Source organism: Gekko japonicus, unplaced genomic scaffold, assembly GCF_001447785.1.
Source record: "Gekko japonicus isolate JY-2015 unplaced genomic scaffold, Gekko_japonicus_V1.1 scaffold1876, whole genome shotgun sequence".
NCBI lineage: Eukaryota > Metazoa > Chordata > Lepidosauria > Squamata > Gekkonidae > Gekko > Gekko japonicus.
This window is the reverse complement of record NW_015169836.1, coordinates 257,451-282,855: the sequence shown is the minus strand read 5'-3', so window position 1 is coordinate 282,855 and position 25,405 is coordinate 257,451. Positions and strand designations below refer to the sequence as shown.

Below are 25,405 nucleotides of genomic sequence, written 5' to 3'. Positions count from 1 at the left end.
CCAACCGGTAAATGGTATCCAATTGTTGATAAGTTAACCTTTGAATCTTTTGATTGGCAATCTATAAGCAAAGCGAAATATTCACTGTTATTAAGTTAGCTCATTTCTACTAATGTATGTTTAGAGATGATGGAAACTTGTACACTGCTTGACATTCAGGTTTTAATTGCTATACTGACGCTTGAGAACCTGTATGTATTTGATATGTTTTATGTTAAAACCTAATAAAATATTATGGTTAAAAAAAAACTGCTTGGTTGGTGTGCCTCTTGGGTTCCAAATGAGAGTGCACTGATTCTAGGAGAATTTTAGTGTTCCAGACAGGTCACTTATTTGACCTGCTAAAGAGTTCCTAATTTGTCCAGGACTAGTCTGCATAATTAAAAATAGAGCTCTATTCTGAGAACAGGGTACATCCTGCTTGGTTGGTGTGCCTCTTGGGTTCCAAATGAGAGTGCACTGATTCTAGGAGAATTTTAGTGTTCCAGACAGGTCACTTATTTGACCTGCTAAAGAGTTCCTAATTTGTCCAGGACTAGTCTGCATAATTAAAAATAGAGCTCTATTCTGAGAACAGGGTACATTACTTGAAAGTTCAGTCAAGTTCGTTTGTGCCCATTGGATTTTTAATCTGCTCTGTTGCTCTTTCTTTGTTAACCCATTTGTAGGATTACTCTTCCTTAAATTGAGATTTGTCAGATTTCCCTCTGCAAATTTGGTTGTTATAATAAAGACCAGTACTTTATGTAGAGGTTCCTTAGTGACCATGTTTTATTAGCGATGTACATTTTATTTTTAAAAGCAACAGTTTAAACTGTTGGGGCAAAAAGCTGTGGAGGAATTGGAATGAGCATGTCACCTGCTTGTTATACTACCTCAGATGTGTTTGGCTCCATGCCTTACTTCTGGCTTGTCTTCCATCATTCCCACTGGGTGGTAAATTCTCTGGATGTATTGCGGTTGCCTGCAGGCGCAACATCTACAAGAAACAGTTGACCCTCTATTCGGCCATGTCTGTCTTTAGTGGGACCATTATGATTATATGTTATAATCCCTAATCTCTGTTTGGTTCAAATGGGAGATTATTTTATTTTGTGAGATTACCCATAATCCACCTGTGAACCCTTCAAATGAATGCTGATGTAGAAACTGCCTCATTTTCTGTTGTCTCTTCTGTAATTTATTCCTAAATGTTTCACTGCACCATATAATGTTGTGCTTCCTGTTGCCTAACCAGCCATTAAATGTGTGAGGGTGTGTATGGGGAGTAGGATTTAAACTGGGTTAAATCTTTTCTAGGCAAAGTCTGACCTGCAAGCTGATGAGCTTCAAACTTTACTTCTTTAAAATAGTGATCTTACACATTCTGTTGGTCTTTCTAAATCCCAGTGAGGCAGCAGTGAGGCAGCTGTGACAGAACCGGAAGCTTTTTAGAATTTGCAAAAAGGTACTACAGCTCTGCACAGTAGATTTCCATGCTTTCAATGTTGAGGCATAAAGAACAAGTTTGTCTGCAGAGATGATATGATCTGTCTGCAGCTTGTAAATATCGGTTGTCTCTTTGGGGTTTAAGGTTATATCCAAGCGGAAACACTTCTGATTAACGGGGTAAGCTGTCAGTTTCCATTGGAACGACTGTCTGGTGCGGGGTGTTACATCGGAAAACATGATTATTATATCATGAAAGCTTTTCACTTCGCCAGCCTTTTACTCATATTTGGATTTTCCTTGTGCTCTTAGCTGTCAGTTCTGTACTTCTGATTAGCAATAAAAGCAAACAAAATCTGTTTGTTTCCTAGAAAGTCTGTCTGGACTAATAAAAAGTATACTTTTCCCCCCCAGCCCCCTTGTTCTTCTATACCCTGTACAAACCCAAACATAAGCCATAGAATTTCCAACTTCTTGCTAATATTTATTTTATTTTTATTCAGGGTTTTGATCATTTTCCTTTCAACAAGGCTATTTAAACAATTACATTGTTAAAGTTAGAATAGAAACATGCTTTTGATGCCAGCAGAGAACCGGGTTTGATTCTCCACTCCTCCACAAGCAGCTGCTGGTGTGACCTTGGGTCAGTCCCAGTTCTCTCAGAGCTGTTTTGTCAAGAATAGTTCTTGAAAGAGCTCTGTCAGCCCCACCTACCTCACAGGGTATCTGCTGTGGGGAGAGGAAGGGGAAGGAGATTGTAAGCCACTCTGAGACTTCAAGTGAAAGCGAGGTATAAATCCAATCTCTTCTTCTCTTTTTTATTTTTCATTTATTAAATTATGAGAAGCAAATGCGATTGGTGGCCAAAAGAGAACTCCTGAGCAATGTGGCATTTCTTATGCCCCCAACTACTGCCTAAAAAAAGTGGGAGGACAAATGGGATAAAACTTATAAAACAGCCATTTGGACCATAAGCAGCCAGTTAGTGCCTCCACAGTTTATGCCCACAAAGAACACGTACTTATATGACATTCAGCTGTCACCTTTTATGGATCATTTCTTGGCAGGGTTCGCTCCCTGCCTCGGCGCTGGAGCTTCAGAGCTTTATGTTCTTACCAGCAACTTAAGGGCAACAGGTTAATAATAAAAATGCAGTGCACAGCTATTTTCCCCATGTTGTTATGCTCTTAAGATGGCATGAGTTGGAACAGCTGCTGCCAAAAGTCTACTTTCCATGCATTTCTGGAGCAGTGTAATTGTTGTTTGGCCCAGTTGTGTTCCCACACTCTTCTGATAATGTTTGAAATACAGAGGCTTCACAGGTGGGGTACATAATATTATTAAAGATCCAGAGGAGTTTAGACATCTTAGTCCGTTGCTGCAAAATAGTAAACAACCAAATAGCACCTTTAAGACAAACTTTATTGTAGCATAAGCTTTTGAGAGCTGTATTTCTCGAAAGCTTATGCTACAATAGTGTGTTAGTCTTAAAGGTGCTACTGGGCTTTTTATAATATTGTTAAGGTGGTGTTGGCATGGAGAGTAACTAGAAGAAGAAGAGTTGGTTTTTATACCCTGCTTTTCTCTACCTGAAGGAGTCTTGGAGCAGCTTACAATCACCTTCCCTTCCTCTCCCCACAACAGGCACCTTGTGAAGTAGGTGAGGCTGAGAGAGTTCTTAGAGTTCTTAGCAGGCTTCTTGTGGAGAAATGGGGAATCGAACCTGGTTCTCTCTCTCTTTTGAACATTTTTAATTGCTTTTTATCTCTACACACTACAGGGTATAGGGAAAAGGAATAAACTAAACTAAAATACAGAGTAAACGGGGATTTAAAAAAGGTTCTAACATTAGGTTATCTAATGTTTCCTCTTTGTTTAGCTTTTACATAATTGGAGATTAAAAGTTAGTATATCTATCTTAAGCAGTCCAAGCAAAGTGAACTGTAGTGTATGCATTTTAGTAAGTAAACAAAGATGAGAAAGAACAGACTTTCAGGATCGGGTTATTTAGCTGATTTTTTCCTTCCACTTTTGTTCTTATCAAACGGCAGCTTGACCTTAAATAATTTAGGCGCTCCTAATTCTGATTCAGAGTCAAAGTCTTCCTCAGAAGAGCTACTATGAGAGCTATCACTGCTTCTAGAACCATGTTCTTCTGTGATGTTATTATCCTCTACTTTTCCTTCTTCTTTTTCTTTCACTGGGCTTTGATGCTGGGTAGAATCGCCAAACCTTCATGGAGGTTTTTTGTCATCTTCTGGGCATGGAGCAGGGGTCGCTGGGAATGTGGAGGGGGAGGTATTTGTGGATTTCCTGCATTGTGCAGGGGGTAGGACTGGATGACCCTTGAGGTCCCTTTCAGCTCTATGATTCTATGGTTTTCAGATGGGTTGGTCTTCAGTAGAACAGCAAGATTAAAGTCTGGTAGCACCTTGTGAGCCAGTTTGGTGTAGTGGTTAAGTGCGCGGACTCTAATCTGGGAGAACCGGGTTTGATTCCCCACTCCTCCTCTTGCACCTGGCTGGATGACCTTGGGCAAGCCGTAGGTCTGATAAGAGCTGTTCTTGAAAAAGAGCAGTTTCTGTCAGAGCTCTCTCAGCCCCACCTCCATCACAGGGTGTCTGTTGTGGGGAGGGGAAGGGAAAGGAGTTTGTGAGCCGCTCTGAGACTCCCTTGGGTAGCGAAGGGCGGGGTATAAATCCAATCTCTTCTTTTCTTAAAAACCAACAAGAGTTCCAGGGTGCATGCTTTCCAGTCGAAGCTCTCTTCGTCAGATATACCTGTCTTCAGCTAGACTTTAGTACAAGTTAGGTCTGTGGTGTTTGAAATGATATGAAAAGTACAGTTGCGAGGCCCCGCCCTGAGCTACAAATTAAACAAACAAGTAAATGATAAATAAAATAGGCTGCCTTTAGAGGCATTTGATGAATCCTGGTAGACAAGAGTTAGGTCAAATGCAGTGATGGCTCTTTACAGCTATATATATATATTTGTGCAGCTGAGATGCTCTAATGCCCCTCAGAGTAATCTACTGGTAACTTTAACTGGCAGCTGATCAGGAGGCTTCATTATGGCAGTATGATCTATAGCAGGAGCTTGGCCGGCCCAGCTCTGCCTTCTAGTTTGGGTAAATGTCTCTCCCCCCCATCACTCTTAGTTACAAAATGTGTAGCCACAGAAGCAAAACAAAACCATACAACAATGCTGGATAAGGTTTGGATTGGACAGGTCCTCTTGTAAGCAGGTCAAATAGTCCTAAAAGTGCTTGCTGAGATAATCCAAGGAGAGTTTAGAGAGAGTTATTTTCTTTGGATGATTCCTCTATTGGAACTGTGCACATCTGCTTTAAGTGCAGTTTCCATCTAGCATTAGCCTATTTAAACTTTAAATAATAGATGTAGAGCGTATCTAAATACGCTGCAAGGAAACATATGATAAACTTAGGATGGCTGGTACTGGACATTTTTAGTCCTGGAATATTATATACAGGGGAAATTAGTAGTAGAGCAGAGCTATCATTTTCTGCTGAGTTGCAGTTTCATTATTCTCAGAATATATTTCAGGTGGGTAGCCGTGTGGGTCTGAAGCGGCAGAACAAAGTTTGAGTCCAGTGGCACCTTTAAGACCAACAAAATTTTATTCAAGGTATAAGCTCTCCTGTTCACATACAGTTTTTCAGATACCTTCAGATACATTTAGGTACAGATACATTTTTGATACATTCAGTGTATCTGAAAAACTGTGTATGTGGAGGTGGAGCCTTGGGAGGGCAAGGTTTGAGGAATGAAGCAACCTCATCAGAGTATAATACTATAGAGTCCACCCTCCAAAGCATCAGTTGTAATTCCAGATGATCTCCAGCCCCCAGCTGGAGGTTGCCAACCCACATCCCCCTGGAGGAAATGGCTGCTTTGGAGGGCGGAGTTTATGGCATTATGCCCCTCTGAGGTCTCTCCCCTCCTCAAACCTCACTATCCCCAGGCTCCCCCGCCCACATTTCTAGAAATTTCCTAATCTCCTTCCCTCCTCTTGTCAATCTCTATATCCTATCCCTGCCTCGTTCTTTCCTTCTCTGCCATTCACCAACCTACCTTTTATCTGCCTCCCATCTTCAGCTATATTGATGATTTATTTACTTCATTTTTACTCCACCTTTCTCCACAGTGGGGACCATAGCAGCCGACATTATTCTCTTCTCATTTTATTTACACAACAACCCTGTGATGTAGTTTAGGCTAAAAATATGTGCCTGCTCCAAAATTTCCCAGTGAGCTTCCACAGCAAAATGGAGATTCAGAGTCTCCCAGACCCTACTCTGAAGCTCTAACTACCACACCACATTGACTTTCATCGTTCCATCATGCAAGTCAGGTGGTATCGTCCCCCCAGAGGGTGCTTCCAGGTCTAGGGTTGCCAGCCTCCAGGTAGGACCTGGAACTATCCCAGAATTATAACTGAACTCCAGATGAAAGTGATCTGTCTCCCTAGAGGAAATGACTGCTTTGGAGGGTGGACTGTATGGCATTATATTTGGCTGAGGCCTCTCCCTGCCCCAAACCCTGCCCTCCTCAGACTCAACCCCAAAATCTCTAGGAATTTTTCAACCTGGAGCTTGCAGGCCTAGCCATGCCTGGCCCCAAGGAATTCTCCCTCAAAGGCCAAAATAGGGCCCTGCCTCCCTCCCTGGCCTTTTTACTGACAGAAATTGAAGCCTGGAGTACTGTGGTTGCCTAGCAACAGCCACTGAAGGAATCTGTTGCTTAAAGCTACAGGCACTCCTTTTATCACTTTCAGATTATTTAAGATCCCCAGTGTACTTTTTTTAGATTTCACTTTCAGATGGCTAGATGGCCGTCTGACAGCAATGCTGATTCTGTGAACTTAGGCAGATCATGAGAGGGAGGGCAAGAATGGTTGTATCAGAGCTTAGTCTTGTGGCCCTTTCTTACACGCCCAGGGAAATGCTGATCAACACTTTGGGGTCAGGAAGCAATCTTTCTCCAGGCCAGTTTGGTTGAGGATCCTGGAGGTTTTTTGTCATCTGGGCATGGAACAGCGGTCACACATGTGTGTGTGTAGGAGGTATTTGTGAATCTTCTGCATTGTGCAGGGGGTTGAACTAGATTACCCTGGAGGTCCCTTCCAACTCTATTATTCTGTGATTCTTCTGCAAACCTAGGGCCCATTTCAAGGTTTGTAGAAAGACCTGTCTTACCCATTCACAGCTCCAGTCACTGGATTTAAGCCTCCAATGATATCCTGACTTTGCTATTAGAATGTAAAATTGACAAGATAATGAAACTTGTGATATTTTAATTGTTGCATTTTATTTATTTGAAATATTTATATTCTGACTTTCCTCAATTTTCAAGCCAGCTTACAAAATACAAACATTTTCCAAGAAGAACTGCTGGACATGCAATAAAGAGTACTCAGTCCATGTTGTAGTTTAACTGGTTCCGGACTTTGAAGATACTACCTTGAATTTATTTATGCATGTATTTTAATTCCTTGTAATAGGAACCCACAGCTCCAATGTGAAAATGGCCATCTTGTGGCTATAGTTTGTTCTTCCATTGCAGCTGATCTGTAAATGTGTCTTAAAAATTGTAGATGACAGATATTTTTATTAGATGTTTGGCATTGCAGTGTTGTTGTTAGCCATTCAGTCATGTCCGATTCAGCCATGTACACCTGTGGGCATGCCAGTCCCAAGCCTGGATAAATGGGTAGGGTTGGAGAAAGACCCGGTGACCTACTCCAGAAAAATCCGCCAAGAAAATTTTATGGAAAGGCATTGCAATAGAAAATGGCAAACAGTTCTTTACAGGAATGTTGGAACTGATCCTTTCATGTTTAGATCAGGCATGTATCATGTAAAATATTTTTACTGAACACTTAAATGAAGCAAGGGGTAAGCTTTTTTTAAAATTTGAGAAGCTTAAAAGCTAGTCCTGAATGTGGCTGGACTGTCAGGTCCATGAGAAGGTTTGCACAAAATGTGTTTTCTTTCATTGGATAGCAGCTTGCCTGTTACATTATGGTTTACATTTCTTTTAATAGTTGGTAAAATGTAAAAAAAAAAGAAGAGACGATTTGGGTAGTGATTGCTCCCTTGAGTATGCTCAAGCCCTCCAGAACAGAGTGAAAATAGATCTGTCTCCTTGCAACCTGCTCTTTTTCTTCTGTTTGGTTCACCGTAATCGCTATCTTGTTGCCTCACTGCTAATTAAAGAAACTCCCAGAAGACAGTTTAAGTTAACTATCTTGCTCTTACCTCCACTTTCCCCTCCCTGACATATTTCTACAAGAAAAAAAAATAGAATTGGACTTCTGATACTGTATTGTGTAATTATGAAAGATCGACAGAATTAAGGAACACAATATACCTGAAATGAAATGGACAGGAGAGGACTGTTGCATTCCATAATAATAATCACGGATTTCTCATGAACCTCACAGACACCATCAGCGTTTTAGCTGTCTAATTATCTTGGCTGCATAACTGTCCATTATTTACAGTACTTACAACATGATTGGTGTACCGCTGGTGCTATAGACTCCCGTCTGTGGTTAGTACCTTTCTCACCACCAGCAGTAAGAAACAATGTGCTGAACAGCTAAGGCCAAGCAGTTTGTCCTTGAGGCAAAGACCGTTTAAACAGAAGAAACAAAAGCCAAATTTTGTGAGTGTGTGTGTGTGTGTTTTACAAGATTGGCACAGAGCCAGTTGTAAATTGAAACTCAGTATACGATCAATGTGTGTAAGTACATTGTTTGCTGCCGCCCTCGCCTTTCTTTTTTCCTCTCCAGGAAATGCATTTATTCAGGAGCAGAAATCTTACTGAGATGATAGAAGAGTGGATGTGTGAGCCTAAAGCCAGTCGGTTGTATCCTGTGCATTGAGTGGAACTTGTTGGAAGTAGATCTTCCTGCCCCTTCTTCCCAGCAACTTCCTGTGGATAACCCCCCTGCCACACCCCCAAAAAGGCATCATCAGGTGTCACAGTCAGAAAGCGACACAGGTCAGGTGGCTAAAGTAAGGAGGAATCCCAGGCAGATTTGCTCCTCCATCAGTTCCACATCCGTAGAACGCGACCCTAATATTGTTAAATGGAGTTAGGGAATAACTTTCATTTAGTATCCTACACACCTTCAGCTATAAGGCGTACTAGTGTATTAATAATCTGAACTCTCCGTTAAAAATACTCAAGGCAGTTTATGTTCAAAAAACATAATGTGTGAAAACTTGTACCAGTAAAACAGGTTAAAAAACAACATAAAAGCTCAATTGCAGCTAAGCAGCTGCCATGGCTGGTAGAGGGGGTGGGGTGGAGGATGGTATGTTTCTGTAATAGAATCTTAGGTTTCATTTTCCCTGTCTTTATTTTATAGCCTACGCCAGTGACCTTGGTACCTTGCTGCTGCTTTCCCTGAGAATGTAGGCCCATTAGGTTAGGCAGGCTTTGCTTGTTCCCTGATTGGCCTAGATCCATCAGGGGGACCCTTTGAATTATGTATATCTCCCCATTTCGCATGCTTGCAATCAGTTCTAACACAGAATGTATGCACAGAAGACCTGCCTTTACTGCACTCAATAAACTTTACTCTTCTGAATGAAAGTTGTTGGGAACTGATTGCTGCGGGACTCTGACACTCAATTAGCAGGTGGTGTAGTTTTCTCTTAAAACAGCAGTAGGTAAAAAAGATACATCTCTAATCATAAAAGCATGGTGGAGAATTAATAGCTTCATTTGGAGTCAAGCTAGGTCATTTAATGTGCAGGCTCCTTGCTTATGCAGACAAGAATCAGCATATGACTTCTGTACCTTGTGGGCTGCAGTTGACATAACCAGTCACAAGATTCTGTTTAAAACGCTTTGAACTTGTTCTCTCTGTTAGAAGCACCTGAGATGGCTCAAAACGAAATCATTACAGTGCATAGCAATAAACATAAAAAGATATAAAACCAAACCGAACAATCTAACTGAATAGGTTTCTGCCCCTCAAGCCTGTCCAGGTATGAGAGGGAATCCTATACTTTTTCAGTACACTTAACAACAACCCAGAGAGGTAGGCTACCCTCTATGGATTCAGAACAATATGCCACCAGAATCCCTTTTTAACTAATCCCGGCTTTTCCCCAAGGGAGGGATTCCAAACCTTTAGGTTAGCCTCTGGGACAGAACACACTAGCACCTCCTCAGAGATGCACACTTAATGCTCAATGGTAGCATGTGGCCAGGTAGGCACAGGAAAGAGACTTGGAATCCCAGCTACAACATCAAAGACAAGTTAGAACAAGAATACCATTTTATTCAGTTCAGAGTTTAGCACAGACTAAGAGATTACAAAATAAGAAACCTAAAGCACATTAGAGATATGCATAATTACCAGTGCAGTGTCCATGTTCCAAAAGTGTCCAAAGGATACAGTCCAGTTAGGTACCAAGGTATTTTGAAGGGAAAGCCCATCCTTGCCCTCCATGCACTCTAAGGCACAAAGCAGTCCTTTGTCTCTTCCAGAGAGCACATGTCCAGGTGCAATAAACAGGCAACATTACAGGGGACCAAGAAGCAAGAGCAAGGGACAGAGAGTTCCTCCCATTGGGTCTGAACAGTTATAGTCCAATTTCAGTCGCAATTAGCCCTGGCCAGTAGCCAATTGTGAGTGAGTATGGGATGTGGCCAATTGTTAGTTGCCATGGTTGCAACACAGGACTGGCTAGGAGTTTGGAGGCCACACCTGCAGGCATGTGACCCCAAATTCCAACTACTTCATTGTGTACGTGACGTCTCACATGGCCAGCGCCAATATTTCTATACACTAACTAATCATGTAAGGGGTGTCAAACTCATTTGCTACGAGGGCCAGATCTGACATAAATGTCACTTTGTCGGGCCGGGCCACGTGTGCCATAAAACGTAATGCCAGGTACCGGAGATAGAAACTGTATAAAGGAAAGCAGCTGGTAAGTTCCGAGTTGGTGTCTCCTCACTGCAAGGCCCCCTGGGCTGGGAGGGGGATGCAGAGGAAAACCCACAGAGGTGGACTGGAGAGGCAGCAGTGCAGCGCTGGGCCGATGCTCCCACACTGCTTGACTGCTGCAGACGAGGTCGTTCTGCCGTACTGAAGCTATAACGGGCTGGTTTTAGAGTATTGCCAAGGTAGAGGAGACTCACCATTTATAGCTGCTCTAGCTGAAAAGTTACAAAAATAGTAGAAGAGGAGGAGATTGGATTTATACCCCACAGCCCTTCACTACCCGAAGGTGTCTCAGAGTGGCTTACAAACTCCTTTCCCTTCCCCTCCCCACAACAGACACCCTGTGAGGTAGGTGGGGCTGACAGAAACGGCTCTTTTTCAAGGACAGCTCTTATCAGAACTACGGCTTGCCCAAGGTCATCCAGCAGGTGCAAGTGGAGGAGTGGGGAATCAAACTCGGTTCCCCCAGATTAGAGTCCGCGCAGTGTCTTGCCTTTTATTATCTTTTTAAGGAACCAAAGCCTGTGGGACAGAGCCATAAACATTATTATTTCCAGTATGTTGGGAAGAGAGCCACATGTTGGAGGAGCCAAGTATACAGGAAACTGATCTATCCCATCTTTGGTGCATTTTTACATCAATGTTGATTTACCTCATGCACTGTTTTTGCAGGTACATGATAAAAAGTGTGTGTGTATTAAGTGCTGTCAAGTCACTTCCAACTTATAGCAGTTCTATGAGCAGTGATTCACAAAAGCTTATACCCTGCCACGTTTTGTTAGTCTTTACGGTGCTTCTGGACTCTTGCTGTTTTCTATGAATTAATGACCTTCAAAACATCTTATAATTAATGGCCTTGCTCAGGTCTTGCAAACTGAGAACCACGTGTGATATATTCCTAGGATGGTGGTGAAATCGCACACATTCTAATTCTGAATTTAGCCTCAGAGTGCAGATAATCTGCACAGCGGCACCCATGCAAACTCCAGGCTTGCAGAAAAATCTTATTTTGTTATATTGCACCCCTTTTCTATTTTAAAAAAGTTCCAAAATGGTGAAATCTAGCAAGATCGCCTCATGAGATCTTGGCGGCCTCATCAGCCACAGACCGTGTCTCATATGTTGTCTGTGGTTGCCTAGGCAATCCAAAATGGCTACTGAATGTTCATTTTGAAATTTGATATGTGTCATGGGGGGAGGAGTGGATGGGAAAGGAGGGCAAAAAAGAAATGGGTGGAGAGTAAAGCTAGAGCAAAAGGACTGAGGCAGGAAAGGTAGAAGAATCATTTTCTATGAGCAACATAAAGAGATGATCTATATTAGGTAGCCAGTGTGGTACATTGACCTGTGTGTTAGGTTTGAGATTGAGGAGGCCTGGGCAAATCCCTTCTCAGCTACAACATTTGTTGGGTATCCTTTGTCAAGTCACTAGCTTGACTTACCTTGACAACTCTCAAGATTGATGAGAGGGTAATGTGGGTATTGGGCCATGTGGGTATATAAAGTTTATTAAATATATATAGCCCGATATATATATCCCTGAACTTTTTGGAGAGATGGTAGGAGTAAAATATGATAAACCGGTAAAACAGATACTTATGGAAGGCATTCCAGGTCACCAAACAGAGCAAGTGGATCTTCTTTTCCATAATAAGTACCTCACAATCTGATAACAAGATCTGAAAGATAAGAACCATCCATTTTATGAGATTCTTTATACATTTGCCTACATTCTGCTGAGCTTGAACTACATCATTGAATGTGATGGCCAGCTGGCTCTTTTAATCTGTTTTCCCACTGGCTTCTCGGGTAGGAATAAGCTATGCTTTGCAAAGCGTGCAAAACAGTGATACGATAAAACAATGCTTGTTCACGAGCCAGAATTAGAGCACAAAGCCCTAAAGCTTTCTAAATTAACTGTCAGTGTCTTAGTATGAAGATAACAAAATGAAAAATTGGCATTTTGTGCCTGTAGTTACTTTCTTCAAAGGGAGCAGCAAGTGTAGTTGAAATGAAGGTACATTGCCAAAAGTCTCCCTTTGCTAAATAATTTAATAAGAATACAAAATCCTGGATAGCGACCAGTATGAGCATAATCAGTGCAGCCTCTGTGGGTGTATTAATTGTTTAAGCTGCTTAAGAGGTAGCTTTGAAATTGAGTTGTGGATATTTTAAATATCCGTTAAACAGCTCTCACTTTATTGGGGCACAGTGCTGGAATAGTTATAATGCATTGTAACTTTTAATCACATGTGTACCTTTACTAATGAGTGTGTGGAAACTGGGTGTGCAGGGGTATTTGTTAGTTTCACTTGTCCTGTTAACCTCTACAACAAGAATTAGGTCTTCTCATCTCTCTCCCCTCCCCCCCAGCTGTGTTTTCCATTTATCCAATTACCCTTTAAGGTAAAAAGGTAAAACATACTTTTTATTTGTACCCCGGGATAGGCGCTAGATCAGGGGTGTCAAACTCATTTGTTATGAGGGCTGGATCTGACATAAATAAGACCTTGTTGGGCCGGGTCATGTGTGTCATAAAATGTAATGCCAGGTAGCAGAGATATAAACTTTATAAAGGAGACAAACGCAAAGGGTATTTTTTAACTTAAAATAAAAACATGCTTTAAACATTAGCACTCTTGCAATATTTTGTTTATTTAACAGTGTCTGATAATGGACACCTCTTGCTCTGAATTATTGCATCAAAATGTCTGTGCTGTTGCAATCTTGAATATGCTGTTCAGGTGTGTATCTGGAAGCTGCAAATTTAAGATGATGCAGCAGCAGCAGAACTGGAAGAAGAAGACAGCCAGTTCCACTGCGAGCCTGATAGAAGCCCTGGGGGGGGGCTGATGCGGCCCCCAGGCTGCATGTTTGACACCCCTGTGCTAGATAGACTCTGAAACAGTGGATCATGAGAACCATATATAAACGTTTATTAAATAATTAAGTAAAAGATGGTGTGCATAGCTGGGTGTTCGTTATGCAGGTATACTTTCTTGCCGCTTTCTTTAGTGTTAATGTAACTAAGGGATGAGGCAATCCCTGTGCCAGGGCTCTCTCTCAATAGAATTTGTTTAACCAATTTCGCTTTCTCCACTCTTCATCCCTAGTTTTAGTTCCAATCAGAGCTTTGTTTCTGTTACTGTTTACTGTTACTCCGATGTCTTTGTATTGGCAGGGCTGCTCCTTGGCTTGCTCTGTATCTTGAAGATTTCTTCTGTTCTGAAAATGCTGGAATGAGGGCACGGAGGCAATACTCCTGGAAGACTCAGGGCGATTTCTCACTAGAGCTGCCTCGCAGCACAGCCGCCATTTGCCCCGACACAAACATGTCAATTTCACACCCGAAGCTCCGGGGCTGCATTTTGACTCGTGGCTTCGCCCGATTTCCTCCGCAGTTTCGTGATCCTGGTTTTTGAGGATCATGAAACTGCGGAGGAAATCGGGCAAAGCCGCAGGTCAAATGCAGCCCCGCAGCTTCGGGTGTGAAATTGACATGTTTGTGTTGGGGCAATTGATGCTGCGCTGCGAGGCAGCTCTAGTGAGAAATCGCCCTCAGTCTCTTCCTCCAGCCGCCTCTCAGTGCTCCCTTGACATATCACAGGCTCCTTCCTTCAGACAGCTTCCTCCACCAGACTGACCTTTTATTCCCTCTTTCCAGACCCTCCAGCCAATTGTTCACTATGTCTCAGGCCCTCATTTCATGGATCTACAAGCCAGTGGAAGTGGTTAAATCATCCACTAACTGACTGGAAGTGATTTATTTTAAATCCTTTTGTCACACATAAATATGAGGGAAACTTACTGAAAGCCTCCAGAGAGAAAACCTCTCCCTTGGAATGGGTAACTGGGGATCAACTCCACTGCTTGGCAGGCTGCCCAAAGGTCTACATACTTTTCTAGTTTTACTTCCCTCATAGAAGTAAAGTCACCTGCCATTTACCTCATAATGCTACAGTTTCTTAATATTCAACATTACCTTTTTACAGGGCTTTTTTTTGTTGTTGTTGGTGATGGTATTCACTGGTACTGAGCACTGGCACCTTTTCCCAGGGCTTTCACAGGTCCTGAGGGGAAATTGATAGAAATAGCATACACACGCCCCTTTTTTAACAAATGAACTCTGCTTTTTTATGCAGAACTATTATTTACACTCCTATATTTGATAACTTTCCACACAGGATTTTAGCTGTTTATACACAGAGGACTTGAAGTATATTTTTCTCTGTCATTTTGCCAAATATCCTTTATGCCCTTCAAGAGTGTAGTCATGTTTCAAGGCATTCTTCATGGCTATAAGAAATACGGTTAATTTATTGAAATAGAGGCTGACAAGTTGGATCACAATCATCTTTAAAGATTGTCCTATAAAACTGCTGCAGAACCAGCCCCTTCAAATGCAAATCAAAACTGGCACTAGCCCATTTTGGTCTTTGCTTCATGAAGAAACCACTGCATCTTCATCAAACAGCATCACCGTGTGATAAATGTCATCAGCTTATATCGGACCCATGCAGACATGGGTACTGCCAATTCGCCTAGTCATAGTTAAGGAGCTGGAAATGTGAGTGGCTGCCTTTCTGGAGCATCTCCAACAATGATATTCTTCTGGACATACTGTCTGGAATGGGAATCAGAGACCCTGTGTGTTGTAGAACAAGTTGTCAACAGCCATATTAGTCCACGTGAAATCCCCACCCCAAACTTTATTGGAAGCAGCATTGAATATTACTTGCTTGAGTTCTCACATGTTTCAGATCCAGAGTCAAGGAGCCCACGATCCTGTAATCTGCTTGTGATTGATTAACCATAGTTGAGTAGTTGACACCATTGCTTGCATCTACACTGACCTGTAGTGCTGGCAGCAGAAGAGCCCCGGTTGTGGGAGGGGAGCAAAACTAGGCTGGTACCTTCACCGTTCAGCATTGTCAGAGGGAGAATAAAAGCTCCAGAGATATAAGCATAACAGAGCATGATAGAAATCTAGGAATGTACACTTTGAAGCCATGAAGAAAATCTATGTGGTAGTGAAGTATATGGAATATTTACTTATCAAACATAAACTATTTTACAGCCCTCAAAATAGTACTCCCCCAAATTTTAAATTTTCTGCTAGAAAAATTGAAACAAGCTGTCAGAAAAAGTGGTTTATATGTTTTTCTAGACCATCTTTTTGGAAACTTACAGTTTATAAGAAAAGCAGTGGAGGATAGAAATGAGGGGAATCATAATAAGAATTCAGGAAAAAGGATGTAAAGGTTCCCTATAGCACCTTTTTCTTAGTACCCTGTTTTTAATGCTAGGGGAAGTTCACTGTACCTGTGTGCATGTCTTGTTTAATAAACTGAATTTTGTTTAAAAGTCACCTGTGTAAATTAATATGTCTGTCATAACCTGCACTAATGAGATCCGAAATGCTAATGAGATTTCTCTTGGGTTGTGGTTTCCTTGACTAGTTACTTGGACAGTCGAGCAACTTGCTTAGCATATCAACAAAGTGTGCCTTGAACAAACTTAATGGCATTCTCTGAATTACATGTTGGAAATTTAGAATTATAGAGCCCTGTGCCACTTTATATCCTGTTACCATACCTTGCTGGAAAAAGATTTAGAAGGATTTTTAGCAGAGACTTCTTAAGTTACAGCATTAATTATAAACACATGCTGTCACCAGTATCAGTAGAGTCGAAGTAAAGCTGCATATGTTTACTCTTTAATGGAGAAAGTACAATTGAAAGCAAGGAGTATTTTGGAACTCCCCTCCTTCCCTTGAAACCCAGTTCAATGTTCAAGCTGATGTTTGAATTTGAAACACAGAATTATGGCATGTCCATAATTCAAAAGTGCCGTCACTCACACGTGATTCAATCATGTACATATGTTCAGTCTCATGAGTTGTGAAATTTCTTTATTTCTGAAATGACCTAAGCAGTCTGGACATTGTCAGGCTGGATTGGGCCCTCCAGGCCTCAGTAAAGCATACCCATTCCCTACTGGTCCGTGGTTGGCCTCTGGTGTAATAATAACATTCCGAGTTTCATTGTGATCTCCCAGCATTCAAGACAGATATCTCTTATAGCTGCATTTTTCCTGATCCTTGACTTAATCAGTCAGCTGTGAAACATCTTCTAAAATGGCTGAGCCAACAATTGGGGAAAGTCCTCCTAAATAATTCTACCTTAAGCAACTTTTGGAATCCCTGGGATATGTGGAAGGAAGAGTCTTTCGTGTGGCTCCTTGCTGGGCTTGCCAGGTCCCCTCTGGCCACTGTTGGGGGATGGGGGGGTTAGGGTTTCTAGATCCAGGTTGGGGAACTCCTGGAGATTTCGGGGTGGAGCCTGGGGAGGACAGGGACCTCAGTGGGGTACAATGACTTAGATGCCACCCTCCAAAGCATCAATTTTCTTCAGGGGAACTGATCTCTGTAGTCTGGAGATGAGCTGTAATTCAACCAGGTCCTATCCGGAGGTGGGCATCCCTACTTCCTGAGGGCCATGTATACAAGGAACCCACAATGCTCTTGAAACTATTTCCTTCTGTTTCCAGGTGGAGAAAAGATGCTATTAGGAATCCTGGGGAAAGAGGCAAAATTATGGCTTGTGTAATTTTTGCATTTGTTTAATGTATCAAGTTAATACTTATGCTTTGCTTCACCTCTGGCTGGTTCCTCACATGTCTCTTCCCAGATGAGCTGGTCTTGCTGTTGGTCTGCTCCAACAAAGTACCTGTTACGTTCTGGTCGAAAGGGGACTGGGCAACTTCATGAAGGACTGAACAAGACCTTCGTATCAACTCACAGGTAGTTGTTTGGAGGAGACGGTCTTTCCTGTAGCTTGTAAGGACTTTTTGGGGCCAGGCATAAGAAATTGACCCAACATGGTTCCTCTCATGTGGACAAGACTTCTTGTGCTACCCCAGTGGCATGAAAAGGATCCACATTGCAAGAACTTATACACCAGGATAATATAAGAGAAGAGGGCCAAAACTATGTCAATACCTGCAGAACAGGGTATTTTTTTTAATTAAAAAAAATCTGGAATTCCCCCCCCCCCAAAAAAAATCTTCTAGGCTTTGCATCTGTTTCCAATGCTGGTCCTCTAGGATATAACAGCCTGCAGCCTTGATTGATTTCTTTAGATGCTCTGTTTGTGGTCAGGCATTCTAAAGATTTGAATTAAAATTCAGAAGGGAGGGGTGCTGCCTTTCTCTTGGAAGCTGTAGCTAGGTGCCTTTTGAAAACTGTTTCCATTGACGTGGAGCTGTTTTAACCCAAGGCCAACCTTTTGGCATTGCAGAAAGGTTTTTGCATGGCAGAAACCCTTGTTTTTGCTCTGAAGAAAATAAACACACAGTAGCCTTGGGCAGTGTTATAATATTGAGCTGCAGAGAGAGTTGAAGCAAAACCTTTTGCAGATCTAGTCAGAAGTCAGTAAACAGGAGTCCATATGAAAACAGATTTAAAAACTGTGGATTATGAAGAAGTGTTGTGTAGTTCAGTTTTAATTTTGTATGACTGCAGAGCAAATTTTTGTGCAGAATTTGAGCTCTCCTTTACGTTCAACTTTTATTTTTCTTTGGGTTATCAGCAGTCAAATACTTCTCTGTACGTATGTATTTACAGAGGTCATCAGGCACCATTATCTCAGCCTTTGCCCCAGCAATGTGAGAATAACAGTATTGACCTATCTTATAGGGTTGTTAGGGCTGCTGCATGTGAAGGGTTAATGTATGCGAAGCATTTAATATTTAGCCCTTCTAAGGGGGTTTGATGGTGGTGTTATAGTTGGTGTATATTGAACCCCCTGAATTTTTTCTAACATTTCAGTAGTAGATTGAGCCAGTTTATATTCAAAAATTAGTATTTAAGAACAGAGCCTGCAAGTCTGGGAAACTGTGCTCTAAATTTTCTACCAAAATCAAATAAAGAACTGTTGTGCATAGCTCAACAATGCTGAGTAGGCCACAGAGCTGCAGGTTCCTTTCAGAATTCCATTGAGACCAAGACCTGCTTTGCACATGCTAGGTTAGATTGATCAGTCTAGCCCTGGGATGTCAAACATGCAGCCCGGGGGCCGGATGAGGCCCCTGGAGGGCTTCAGTCAGGCCCACAGTGGAACTGGTTGTCTTCTGCTGCTTCTTCCAGTTCTGCTGCATCATTGTTTACAGCTTACAGAGACACATCTGAACAGCATACTCAAGATTGCAACAGCACAGACATTTTGATGCAATAATTCAGAGCAAGAGGTATCAGTTATCAGATACTGTTAAATAAACAAAATATTGCAAGAGTGCTAATGTTTTAAGCATGTTTTTATTTTAAGTAAAAAAAACCCTTTGTGTTTGTCTTCTTTATAAAGTTTATATCTTTGCTACCTGACATTACATTTTATGACACACATGGCCCAGCCCAACAAGGTCTCATTTACGTCAGAACCAGCCCTCATAACAAATGAGTTCGACACCCCTGGTCTAACCAGTTTACTAAGCACAGTAGCACACTGCAGTAGCAATGGCAAGTAATCGAATCACAGCATACAAAACAAGTCATATTACTTCATCCATGGGAATTAAGAATAGCATCTGAAACAGAGAGCATGTCTGATGGTCTCTTCAGAAACAGAGAGCATGTCTGGTCTTCTCAGTGATGGTAAGGACGAAGGCTGCTTAGGCTTTGCTTCTGCTGAGGTTGGAGAGTGTAGAAAACAAGCTTGGATTCTTGGGATTGTGTCTTTTTCTCTGGGCTTCTCAACCTCCCTGGGTTGCTTGGAGCTTGCACTGTGAAGATGGTCCGCATTTAAAGGAAAGTGTTTCTATTGCTTTTAACAGGTCAGAAGTTCAGATAACCATCTCCTTCATCTGTATTTCCCATGCATGCACTGAACACATTTCAAATATGAAGCAAAGGTTTAAGCAAGATTTTAGCAGTTCCTGACCACTCCTCTTCCATCTTCCTCCAGACTATATTTATGTGTTTTTTCAGGCTGCAGTTTCTGTTCTAAAGTATTGCTTTGCCCTAGCTGTCCCCCCAGTTTTCCAGAAATTCATGCAAGAGACCTTCATAGATATTGTGGTCAGTTCAATCACATATTCCCTGCGGGAATTACTACCTTTCTGCCAGGCATTCGGTTGAGGACAGCGATGGTACTGTATGACACCTGGCACTGTCATATACGTTTCCCATCCCTCGTACACCCCCACCCCCAGGAGGCTGAGGAGCTGATTTTTCCCCCTTCCACTATCTCAGCATGTACATTGTCTTATTTATTGATTGCTTTTAGGTAACTTTAATGTTGGTTTTAGCTTAAATCACTTATTGTATTTTACTCTGTTGTAAGCCACCCTGAGCCCTGCTTGCAGGGAAGGGCAGCCTAGCAAATCCAACTTTAATAAATAAATAATAAAATAAATATTTCTTAACTTCTCCCTTTTTTTCTTCAGTCTTAGATACTGTTGGTTATGTGGTTTTTGCAGACCCTTGCTGGACTGCTAGGGACCACAAACATTATAAAAGATAGTTTTTCATTCAAAAGTTTATGCTTAATATTAAGAGATAATAGTTACTATAGTGGATGGGTCATCTTGTTTTACCATGGCAGTTCTGTATATTGAATGATTCACAGGACTGAGGCCTATATGGGTTGCTACTGCACACAGTCGTATTTGTAGTGAGGTCATATCAAATCTACCCATAACACACAAAATGGTCAGTAATAGCTTTTATGCTCATGTGTAGTTTTAAGGAGCAAATGTAAGCTGCCTTGAACCACAATGAAAGGCAAGGTATATATGTATTAATAAATAAATAAAACAGATCTACTTTTCAGCCACCTTGTTTTTGCTTTTTGATAAGACAAACCAGATGGCGGGAACTTCATTTTTGGTCATTAATGTCACCTTCCAACGTGCACATCAGGTGAGGGAAAATAAAATAGTAAAGCTGAGAAGATCTTCCTGGTGTCCTCAGAGGTTCCTCTTGTTTATGTCGCTGCTCATCTTCTTGGTTTCCTGTGTCATGAGCACCTGTTAAAGGTCTGAAGTGAAAAGCTATAAACAGAAATACCAATTCAAGTCCTAAGGCATTTGGTCCCTCAGGGAGTTGTGAGATTTTATTTTTCTTTACCTTTTTTGCTTCTTCCAAGGGATGGCTTGGCCTCAGGAGAAAGACTTTACAGCTGTTACTTCAGAAGACCAGGATTGAACATGGTGCAGATTCCTGTGTGGTCCTTTCTTTCTTTTTGTTTTCTGAAGCATAAATTCATGTTTTTTTAATTCTATTTCCACAGTCACAGATGAAGACACAGTGAAGAGATATTTTGCCAAGTTTGAAGAGAAATTCTTCCAAACCTGTGAGAAGGAACTTGCCAAAATCAACACTTTTTATTCAGGTAAGAGATTTGCCTTCAGTTACTGAGAGGAGAGCGAAAAGATATCCTATACTTTGTTTTAATTTCACCTCTTCCAAAGCTCTTGGTGCCAACATCCATAGCTTAAGAAAAAACAACAACGATATATGCAATTAAAATGTACATTTTAGAGAAATCAGTTTACACCCGGTAAACCATGAAATTAAAAGCCAGCCTAAATGCCTCACAGTGCTTCTGGAAATTATTCATATTCAGAGTAATGGCCCTCCAGAGCCAAAACAACTCCACATTTGTCGGGGGGGGAGGGGAGACACTGAATTACCCCCATGGGCTCTTAACATTTGAACTACTTGCATAGATGGTTCCGTCAGAATGCTCTGTATCTGGGAGATTTCCGTGTAACAAAAGAATGCAGGTGGCATTTGAAATGAAATAGGCTGGAAGGGAATTATTTATGGAGCAAGATCCCAGGGACCTAAGATTTTGCCTTGTAGTTGACTATGTCTCGTGTATGTACATTTTTTTTTTTAAAGCATAATATTATACAAGACTTTTTGCTGCAATGTTAATGAAAAAATATGGTAAATCTGCCAGTTGTAGAACAAAGCTTTCAGCCATTCAGAGCTATGTGCTGCATGACAACAAGGCACTCTTATTTTTTGGGGAGTGGGGGGGTCACTTTACATCTTTAGTCAAAACCATAAAAACTGCTGGTCAACATTTTTTTTAAAAAAAATACTACTTTCACTGGACCTTTTCCAGTATGTTATCTGGGATTTCTGTTAGGGTGAAATCCCTTGTGCTGATTTTGGAAACTTCAAAATGTAAAGAGTTTTAAGTCTGCTTGATTAGAGAACATGTATCTCCTCTGATGACTGGAGGATAATTGCCGGCTCTGGATTAGTGCTTTCTTCTTGCAAGAAGACGGGCTTCGATGGTGAACAACAATGGGAGAGTCTTCCTCTCTGTAGGGCAAGCAATACATTTCATTAGGAGATCTGGCAAGTAATATGTTTCACTAGAAAGTCTGTTAAGTTTTTTTTTAAATATATAAAACCTCTGTAATTATTACTTTATTAGTATCAGCCAGGAAATCAGGTGTTCAGAATTCTCCTGAGATTATACATAAACCAATGCAAGTAAGAATCTTAAAAGTCAAAATTGTAACTTGTCCGTAGGAGACCTGGAATTCTAATCTAGGTCTCTCAGGTTCAGCTCCAGTATTCTGTCCAGTAGGCTGTGGTCATGATTGTGACACAGTAAAGAGAGAAGGCATTTCTATTTAATGAGGAGTTCTCACAGCCAGGATGCTAATATAGAACACTGGACTCCTTGACCTGCTAAACCATGAAGCAATGCTGTCAATAGCAGCAAATTATAAATGCCCTTGTTGGCCAACATACTTCCAGTTGTTCCAGCATCAACAAATGGTATCCACTGTCAAGACCACTAGCTTACATTCATTTCAACAAAGTGAGGAGAAATTGCAGGAGATGGCAACTACATCTGGATATGGGGAAGGTACCAAGAGCTTCTTCAAACTCATACACAGATAGAAGTCAAATGAAAGTTCAGCCTGGCTCACGTTGTTGTAGTCTCTGTTAAAATGCTTGTGCACACTTCTGCATTTCATATCTGATCTAAGCTACAGTCCTCGACAAACCACCAAAAGGGTTGTGATTCTAAGGATCAAATATCAACACAACTGCTACATCATCTAGGAATGCTGAACATTACCCAGAAGCAGATAGTTATTTCGCTGGGTACTGTACAAAAATAAAATATGCTCCGCATGTCGGCTTGTTATCTAAAGTTAAGCAAGTATGCAGCCTTAAATGGCTCAGAAAATAAAAGAGGAAATATAGTAAATCTTTAAGAGTGACTGGAAAATGTTGACCAAGGGACAGTTGTACATCTGTGAAACTGCTTTCTTATAATCCAAGCATGACACAGGAGTTATTTGTTTATTGCTATGCAACCAAAAACAGCTATTTCCTCATGGCACCTTAAGAAGGAAACTGCATACAAGGCAGAATGAAAGGAAAGGTTTCTGATAGGGCAAGCCTGACCACACGAATGTGACAGCTAATCTTTCTGACTACTGTGAAGGATTTGCACTGTTAGGACATAAATATTTCGGCGTAACAGAATCTGCTTCCTGGACTACCTCATACGTTGGGCTCCAAGATTTCAACTACACTTTTTAGAATAGGAAAAAAGGATCTAAAAACCAAAGCAACCTGAATGTTTATTGTGACTACGTACTGTGTCACTTGCTGACTGCACCACCAAAAGGGAAGCCTCTATTTTATTTATTTATATTTAAATTTATACCCCGCCCTACCCCGAAGGCTCAGGGCGGCTTACAGGGCACTAAGTGCCAGGTTAAAACAATATCATATGATTTAAAAACAATAAATTACAATAAAATAAGCAATTTACAACAAATAACAGCAAATTTCAAACAAGAAAAGAGAGATCATATCTGACATAGCTACCCTAAATCTTATCCTAGAGCGGTGTTTGTTACTACGTTCCACCCTTAGGGGCCAGGCAATACGATGTTAGTTCGGTGTTAATTCGGTGTTAATTCGCTTGGGGCTGAGCAGTGGCGGCTGTGGAGAAGCAGTATCTTCTAGGATACCTGCCAGATTTTGTCACTGTCAGTCACATTCTCAGACCTGCCCCATTATTTCCAGACCCAACAAGTGAGCTGTCAACGTCACAATGATGGCTGTGAGGCCACCTATGCAAACAGTTAACTGTGCAAACAAACAGCCAGGAACGGTCTGCCAAAACATGACTAAGATTTTGTAATGGAGAGCATATTTCCCATGAGAAATCCTTACACTGAAAAAAGGGCCCTTAAACATGGCAGGTTGAGTTGCCTGTGTGCGCAGCTTAATTCGCGACAGCTCGGGGAGGCTCGATTCTGCCCCCAAATCCTGCCCTTTGGTCTGCGAGCTCCACTGCTGTCTTCAACATGTTCGGGGATTGACTAAGTTGACTCAGTTGTCAAAGCACGTTCTCAGAAGTGTGTTGTTGTTCAGTTACACAGTCGAGTCCGACTCTTCGCGACCCCATGGACAATCTCCCGCCAGGCTCTCCTGTCTTCCGCCGTCCTCCGAAGTTGGCTCAATTTCGGAAGTACTCCCGTCTTAATTTACAGCTTCATGTCATCTACATTTCAGTGCTAGAATTGCAAGCAAGTCCCAGGGCTAGTCCCATTAGCTGTGTATGACAAACGGTGCTTGGAAACAGCTGTTCCCGCTATTTCAGCACAGCAGGAAAAAGAAAGAACAGGGGATAGGGCCCTTATTTTGAAAACAAGGGATGGATTAATATGAATGAATTGATGCCAGCAACAGCCTTGTACCAACACAAGAGACCACCTTGCTTTGGTGGTCAACTCTGTGCAGAAATAAGGTTCCTTTAGCAACAGGAAGCTAGCATGTATCCATAGGACAAAGAATCTCCTTGTCAGTGCTCTTTTAAATGGGTGTGAATGTACTACTACATGAAAAAGCAAAACTGGTTGCCCCCTCCCTTTCTGGAATTTTAATCCAGGTTTACCCCTGTCAGGTGCTACATTGATACACTGATAACAATAATTTGAGCTGAATGATTTAGACACAAAGCAGATTCTACATGCCAAGTCAGAGACTAACCCCTTCCTACGAGCAAATATCTGGACACATTTTAGATGCGTGATACTCATTTGCAGGAAACAGACAATGGCAAACCACATCTGAATGTCTTTTGCCTTGGAAACCCTACGGGGTCACCATAAGGCAGCTGAGACTTGATCGCACTTTCCACCACCACTCATTCATAAGACCAGTGTGTGTGTGTGTGTGGGGGGGTCTCGTTGTGGCCCTTTCGCTTATACCCCGCTCGCAATGGTCCTCAGGAGGGCTTTGGTGAGTTGTGTTGCATCTGAGAGAACTCAGCCCTTCAGCCGCCTGTTCCTGAAAGGGGCTTGCATGGAGTTCATAGCAGATAGTGAGAGCACTCGCACAGGTTTTATAAACAACCACAATGAGAGTGATCCCAAGAGGGAAGTTATTCTGTCATCACCAAAACCAGGTGAGTTTATAGACCTAGTAAATACTGATTGGCTCACCTGAATCTCATCTTTCCTTTCCAATTTGAAAGCCCTTTAGCTACTGACTAAGTTTCAGCCCAAGGCTGGTTTTGAAAGCATGAACCCAAATAGGTTATGCAGTTTCATCCAAGAACAGATGCAGTTGCTTGAGTCTTGAAGTAAACACGGTTGAAAATCATTGGCTTCAAAATCATTTGCACATTACAGTTAGGTCAGTTACAGAAAAGGTATATGCTGTCTGCAGAAATAGTAGGTTGTATATTAAGGCATTTTTAAATTGCACTTAGTGTCCCAAAGTTGCTTGCCTTCTTTGCTGGAGGAGGTGACTTCAGTTTTCTTCATAGAAACCTTACCTATCAAATAAATGCTGTATCGTGGCTCACAGAAATAACTGATGTGTCCTTCAGAGTGAACACTGATTTCCTGTGTAATTTTTCTGCATTTGCCCTATGGAAGGAAAAACACTGACTGTGGTTTCTTGGATCAATTTGAAACTGTATTACTTCTTATCCCAAAAATC

At 41.6% G+C, this 25,405-nt stretch overlaps 1 protein-coding gene across 1 annotated transcript in view; it reads left to right on the top strand.

The window, feature by feature from the left end:
• Positions 1–25,405, top strand: part of XPR1 (xenotropic and polytropic retrovirus receptor 1) — a 137,767-nt gene that overhangs the window by 44,760 nt on the left and 67,602 nt on the right. The window contains 1 exon segment of the mRNA XM_015417299.1: positions 20,700–20,801. Within this exon segment, the coding sequence (XP_015272785.1) occupies positions 20,700–20,801 (102 nt within the window).